We start from the raw sequence: 7,039 nt of genomic DNA, 5'->3' as shown, positions 1-7,039 counted from the left end.
GCACTTCTCTCGTCTTTTCAACCACGATCCGGTCACGATCGGACCCAGACTTGTGCAACACGAACACTCACAGAGCTATTCCGGCCCAAAAGCCAATTGGCCAGAAAGCCAGAAAGGCAGAAAAGCAGAAAGCCAAACAGCCAAAAAGCCGGGCTTGCCAGTGATCAGCGATCGGCGATCGGCAATCAGTGGCTCAAAGCTTTTGTGGATCGCATTGGGCACTACCCCAGCAGAGCTTTCCAAAACCCACCACAGGTGCTCGAAAGAGACGTCGCCGCCGCCGCCGTGTAATAAAAGAAGCAATTTTGACTTCGTCTGGGGCTTTGGTGTCAGAGAGGGGTTCGAGAAATTGTGCGCGGCATCGTAGCAAACAGTGTAAATGGAGCTTTGATAGCGATCGGAAGGACAAGACTAGAGCTCCAAGAAGTGTTTTTTTACCCAAAGTGTGTTTGCCAGGAAAAAAGAAACATCGATATAAGACTCTAAAAAAGTGTGCAGCTAATACCAGCGATCGATCCAATCCCAACAGGTCCACCTAAAGATGGCAAAACTGTTTGTGGTTTTTGCCGTTTTGGCTCTGGCGGCCTTTAACGAAGGTAAGGTCTCCAATGAAACGCACATATTTTATGCCTCGCCGTAGTCATAAGTTTTAATTATCGAACTGCAATTTGCATTTGGCTGGCGGAAGTTGTTGCCAAGACATCAATTAAAACTGCTCGACGGCCTTCACAGAGAAACGGAAACAAGAAGGCTGGCAATTGAAAAGCCGTTTTCGAGATGCAGATGTGAGTGGAGTGGCGTGGCGTGTCGTAACCTTGATTATGCGAAAAGGACTCGTCCGGCTGTGACTAGTTGGTAAACAACTTTCGTTTTCCGAAGGGACAAACGATTGTTTACCTTGAGTCGCGTAGAAACCCATTCAGCTTGACACTTGAGCTCTGTGAATGCAGTTCTCTGAAACTCAATACGAATCTCAATCCGAGACCACTTGACTTTGACAGGCCATCGATCATGATTAGAGTCGCAGCATAAACATCGCCGTGTTGCTGTCCGTCAATTAACGGTTATGCAAATGCGGCAACTCCCTCGACTTCAAAAAATTCAAATTTAAACTGAGATTCAAATCCGAATCCGATTGCGATTTGAAAAATGCGCGACAAGTCGGCTGTTGCCAAGCGTCGCGAGATGCAAAATGTCAAAGTTAGAGCGCAGGCGCAGCAGCGAGTTTCTAAATTCGCTTTTCAGATTTCGGTTTTTATTTTTGCACCGACATTTATTTGTGTTTCTGCGCTCGGTTCTCTGGTGACATCGTATTTCATAATGCCAAACGTGTTTTTTTTTTTCGGCCAACACACCAAGCAACCAACCAGCCCGACCGCATGCCATGTCTATTTAGCCCGGCCAAATCCACTCGTATCTGTATCTCTGCAGCTGTAGCTGTATCTGTGTTTTTGTAACAGGAAGTGCCAGGCCATGGCGACATGGAACCAACCCAACCCAATCCAAGCCAACTCAATCCACACCCAACCCACATTCGCCGTGGAAATTCTTCCGGTTTTGCAACTCCAACTGCAATTGCATCCATTTATATTTCCATTTCCCTCGTTTCGACTTGCAGCCAGTGCCAGCGATCCGCTCCTGCGATACAAGCGACAGGCCACCACCGAGGAGACCAAGAAGGAGGAGTCCTTCGAGAAGGAGCTGTGCAAGGACAAGGACGCCGGCGAGTGGTTCCGCCTGGTGGCCGGCGAGGGCGACAATTGCCGCGACGTCATCCAATGTACCTCATCGGTAAGTTACAAACTATCTATAGTTGTTTGTAAATATAATTGTAGATACATGGAATGAAAGCTTATTAACATCACTTTTCATGAGGGATTACCATGTCTATCAATACAATATATCTTCATAAAATATACTTAATATTATTACTTTGTATTTATTTATTTTTAAACAGGGCCTGCAAGCCATCCGTTGCCCTGCTGGTCTGTACTTCGATATCGAGAAGCAGACTTGCGACTGGAAGGAGTCGGTGAAGAACTGCAAGTCCAAGAACAAGGAGCGCCGCGTGAAGCCCCTGCTCCATACGGATGAGCCCCTGTGCCAGGACGGATTCCTCGCCTGCGGCGATGGAAACTGCATTGAGCGCGGACTCTTCTGCAACGGCGAGAAGGATTGCTCGGATGGATCCGATGAGAACACCTGTGGTGAGTACTTTGAATAAATATTTTGTTTTTAAGGATTGCCTTAGGTTTTTAATAGCTTTTGGCACACCTTAGTCGAAGCACTTAACAGAAGTAATAAAAAGTGTAATTAGTATGCATTAGCCATTTTATGCATGATTTATAAAAAAATCCAAAAACTTAAATTGCAATAATTAGACATTAGGCCAACTATGGCCAAGGACCAATAAAATGGAATTACCAAAAATAATTGCCTCAATATTGGGGATAATGCGGGCTCGCTCCACTTTTTTTTTGTGAGCACTTTTTCATTTAAGTTTGACATTTGACAACAATAATTCAGTGTGATTCAGCAGAAATTGAGGAGGGCGTCAATAGAAGTAAGCCGCCGCCAAGTGTTGTTTATAGGATTGGCTTTCCCAAAAGCCCGAGGTTGAGTGCTATTACTCCATCGGCTCAAATGATATATGTAAGCCTTCAAGTGGCTCGTGATATGGGTGCACACTTTGTCAGATAATATGCCAATAGCATAAATAATTGATCTTATGTTTCCTTTCTTGATACATCCAAATCCGAATCCGAATCCAATATCTTTCTCTGGTCGAAATTTCTTTAGTTACTCCAGTCGCACCTTAAAACCGGTTGACGGCATTTAGGCATTACCTCAGCGAAGGAGGAACACTTCAAACTCCACTCTCGAAAGCACTGACACAACGGCACACAAGTGTCTGAATTTCGTGTTTCTTTCGGTTTTTGGAATTTGGAAGGGGTTTGGGGATTCCAATGACGGCCACATGCAATGGAACCCCGTCTGCAGCACAGATCCCACGAACCGGTTTCGCAAAGCCCTTTAGCTCCATCGTATCTCGGAGCCAGCTGAACCGCCGCACTCAGCTCGACGGGATCAGCTCCGATCTCGAATGGACAGCGATCTTTGGGTGGAAATGTCAAGTGTGAAGTGGAAACGAAATGTCAGACACGGCTGGTGGCCAGCTGGCTAAAACAGAGGGGGTTGGGGGAATTAAGGCAGTCATGTATGGAAAACATTAAATCATTAATTAGCAACATCGTAATAGCGCTAACCTTGGACTTAATAGAAATCAAATCGAAGCAAAACAAAATGCCGCTCCATAGGTGGTTTCGATTCATGTGTAAATTAGCCTTACATAAGCGGCTTAAGAGCCACGGTTATTTTTAGCAATTGCAGAAAGCCGCAAAAGCCGAGCCAAAAGCGGGCGAAAAATAAACACACAGTCATAAGCACCAAATAATAATACACTATAATAACAAAAGTAACCAAAGATTGATACAGCAGACCGCGCAAAATCGCAACTAATTCATAAAAATACTAATAACATGCCCAAACAGTGAGTGCCATAAGTTTACGCTCACTTCGTTCTTCTTGCACGAACGACATTTCTCAAGTGGCTAACCTGGCATATAAAGGCTGCCTCAACAAGCCAATTAAGTGCCAAATAAATCTGGCTAACTAGCTTCTGCTTCTGCTAGATTCACCACCTGCGATTGCGATCCGTAATGTATATATCTATCTATCTATCTATAAAATGCGAAAATTTGCACTTCTGCCTGACTTTTGAAATGCCCAGCCGAGCAGAAAGCCATGCCCGCGATCGCAAACAATTGAATAACTCCAGTCCAAGTTTAGACCACTTCGCCTTTGGGCCCAATGAGGAAGCTCACGTCTCCGGGAGGCGAAGCAAATGGCAGGCGATTAAAAGAGCGATTAACTGGTCATACATCGTAGTTTTAAAAAGAGCGACAAAGTAACGAGGAAAGTGCTCCGAAAAAATGTTGCCAAATAGTGTAGTTTTACTTGGGCAATAGCCATAAAGCCTATAACTCCACCACATGTGTATTCTCTTCAAGAGAATCCCATGTTTTTAGCTAACTTCAGATTAAAAGTGCATATGAGAATTGGCAACAAATGAGAATGACTTGTGCAAAATGATAAACTAATATCAAATCGATTCGAAAAGAAGTGTTCCAAGAATTCAATCAACACTTTTGATTAATGAATAGATTCAGCTACACATTACCGATTCTCGGAAGTACGTTAAGATCCCACCGAATTTAGCCAAAAACAAAATTCCCCACAATTATTTCTCGGCCACAATTCATCCCAATCTTGGCAAGCTCCTCTTCGGCAATAATGAGCCAGCTCACATACATTCGGCAATCTCCGCGGCAATCTCTGCAAAAATAAATAAAATGAGCAAAAGCCAAAAGCCCTAAAAAGTCAATAATGCCGGTGGATCTGGTGAATACCGAGTGAATACCGAATGCTGAATGCTGAATGCTGCTGAACCGGTCCGGGATGACATAACAGCCGTCTTTAACGACAGATTATTGGCCAATATTGGCAGAAAGGAGGGGAATGAAAGCGGAGCCACGGCGCAAAAAGGTCAACAAAGAGACAAAGCCGGCAAAATGGAAAACACGCAAAAAAAAAAACGAGTGAAAAACTTGATGGACAAAATGCTTTGGCCTTTACATGCCGTGCCTGCCATTTCACTTTGGCCAATACCAATACCAATTCCAAATGCCAAATGAGACAGCGGCAACAATAATTGCGGCTAATATCTTTGGAAACTTTCGCAATTGATTCCGTTTGACGAGCCGGCAAGTGCAAGGCTTACCAATTGGTAATTGAGTGGACCATCATTTGCATTTGGCCCGATAATCGAGCGCCATATTTTCGGGATGGGTGTGGTGTGGCTAATAAGCGAACGCTATCTGCATTTCAAAGCGGCTTCGCTTGATTAACAACACTTGAAAATTGCTCAAAACAAAGCCAAGAAAAATCCCAATAATAATAATAATGAAAGAAACATATGCCGATGAAAAACTCGCATTGTGCAGACATTTTCCATTCACTTTGCGTTTCGGTTTTCCCACCTCTCTTGATTGCTTTTCCAGACCACTTCGGTTCATTGAACCAACCCCGTACCCCCTGCCCGCCAAGCTTTATCCCCTCACCGTTGGCTAATTGCTTAAATATTTATATGAAAAGTTAAGTGAACTTTTGCCGGCCAGGTGAATGCAGGCAGAATATCAATTGTTGATTGGTTATTTGATGGGAAAAGATGACAGGCTGTTTATTGTAATGAATTTGTATTTTACAGGGTATCGATTATCTCTAGTTATATCCCTACATATATCTCTTGCTTACTTATTTTAAGAATGTGCTTTACACACCCCATTTATATGCAAGACTTCTCCTTCAATTCACTTCAGTTTGAGGAATCTTTCGTAATGTACCTTATGATTTCCTCGTCCTAACCCCATAATTTGTACCATTTTGCCCCGCCCACAGATATCGACAACGATCCCAACCGTGCCCCGCCCTGCGATCCCGCCGTGTGCGTCCTGCCCGATTGCTTCTGCTCGGAGGATGGTACATCGATTCCCGGCGACCTGCCCGCCAAGGATGTGCCCATGATGATCACCATCACGTTCGACGACGCCATCAACAACAACAACATCGAGCTGTACAAGGAGATCTTCAAGGATCGCAAGAACCCCAACGGCTGCTCCATCAAGGCCACCTACTTCGTGTCGCACAAGTACACCAACTACTCGGCGGTGCAGGAGACGGCACGCAAAGGACACGAGATCGCAGTGCACTCGATCACGCACAACGACGAGGAGCGCTTCTGGTCGAACGCCACCGTGGACGACTGGGCCAAGGAGATGGCCGGCATGAGGATCATTACGGAGAAGTTCGCCAACATTACGGATAACTCGGTGGTGGGCGTGCGTGCTCCCTACCTGCGCGTGGGCGGCAACAACCAGTTCACCATGATGGAGGAGCAGGCCTTCCTGTACGACTCCACCATCACCGCTCCGCTGTCGAACCCGCCACTATGGCCCTACACCATGTACTTCCGGATGCCCCACCGCTGCCACGGCAACCTGCAGAGCTGCCCCACCCGATCCCACGCCGTGTGGGAGATGGTGATGAACGAGCTGGACCGTCGCGAGGATCCCGTCAACGATGAGTACCTGCCCGGCTGCGCCATGGTGGACTCCTGCTCGAACATCCTGACCGGTGACCAGTTCTACAACTTCCTGAACCACAACTTCGACCGTCACTACGACCAGAACCGCGCTCCCCTGGGTCTGTACTTCCACGCCGCCTGGCTGAAGAACAATCCCGAGTTCCTCGACGCCTTCCTCTACTGGATCGACGAGATCCTGGCCAACCACAACGACGTGTACTTCGTGACCATGACCCAGGTGATCCAGTGGATGCAGAATCCACGCACCATCAGCGAGGTCAAGAACTTTGAGCCCTGGAGGGAGAAGTGCGTGGTCGAGGGCAAGCCCGCCTGCTGGGTGCCCAACACCTGCAAGCTGACCTCCAAGGAGGTTCCCGGGGAGACCATCAACCTGCAGACCTGCGTCCGATGCCCCAACAACTACCCATGGGTCAGCGATCCCACTGGCGATGGTTTCTTCTAAGTCAGCGATCTTAGCCCCATGCCCCCCTTGAGCCCCGAGCTCTAACCCAAACTCTAACCCAAACTTAACCCATACCTATCACACACCAAACCCTAAGCCCTAGCCCAACACAAACTCGATCGATTATCGCCCATTTGAATTTGAATTGCAAGACTTTTACGAGTGCACTCGTACTCTCTATTTGACTGATTTCGAGGATCAAGTCTTTGCTGTGTTACGGTTATGTTAAATCAAAAATGAAATGAAATTCGACATGAAGACAAAACAAAAGATATTCAAAACTGCAAGCCACAACATCCGAACTTGTGTTTACACTCTTTTTTGTAGTTTTACGTTAATTTGTATGTGTATATTTAAATAAAAGAAAAAAAATG

The 7,039-nt window shown here is 46.1% G+C and overlaps 1 protein-coding gene across 2 annotated transcripts; it reads left to right on the top strand.

The window, feature by feature from the left end:
* serp (serpentine) lies at positions 1–7,039 on the top strand. 2 transcript variants are annotated; one of them, NM_168811.2, is made up of 4 exons: positions 1–596; positions 1,619–1,791; positions 1,958–2,207; positions 5,518–7,039. In NM_168811.2, the coding sequence occupies exons 1-4, from the start codon at positions 542–544 to the stop codon at positions 6,663–6,665; spliced, it is 1,626 nt and encodes a 541-aa protein (NP_730444.1). In that variant the 5' UTR covers positions 1–541; the 3' UTR covers positions 6,666–7,039. The 2 variants fall into 2 exon arrangements, with proteins under 2 accessions (NP_730444.1, NP_001262062.1); NM_001275133.1 differs by having other exon boundaries at positions 316–596.

Source organism: Drosophila melanogaster, chromosome 3L (assembly GCF_000001215.4).
Source record: "Drosophila melanogaster chromosome 3L".
In the NCBI taxonomy this organism is placed as follows: Eukaryota; Metazoa; Arthropoda; class Insecta; order Diptera; family Drosophilidae; genus Drosophila; species Drosophila melanogaster.
Note: the sequence above shows the minus strand (reverse complement) of the source record. Positions and strands in the feature narration are given on the sequence as shown.

Excerpts from the sequence above, each read along its gene's own strand:
- serp (NM_168811.2), top strand. The coding sequence starts at position 542 with ATGGCAAAACTGTTTGTGGTTTTTGCCGTTTTGGCTCTGGCGGCCTTT. Across the intron at positions 597-1,618 it reads TCTGGCGGCCTTTAACGAAG|CCAGTGCCAGCGATCCGCTC; the intron begins GTAAGGTCTCCA and ends TTCGACTTGCAG. Across the intron at positions 1,792-1,957 it reads TCATCCAATGTACCTCATCG|GGCCTGCAAGCCATCCGTTG; the intron begins GTAAGTTACAAA and ends ATTTTTAAACAG.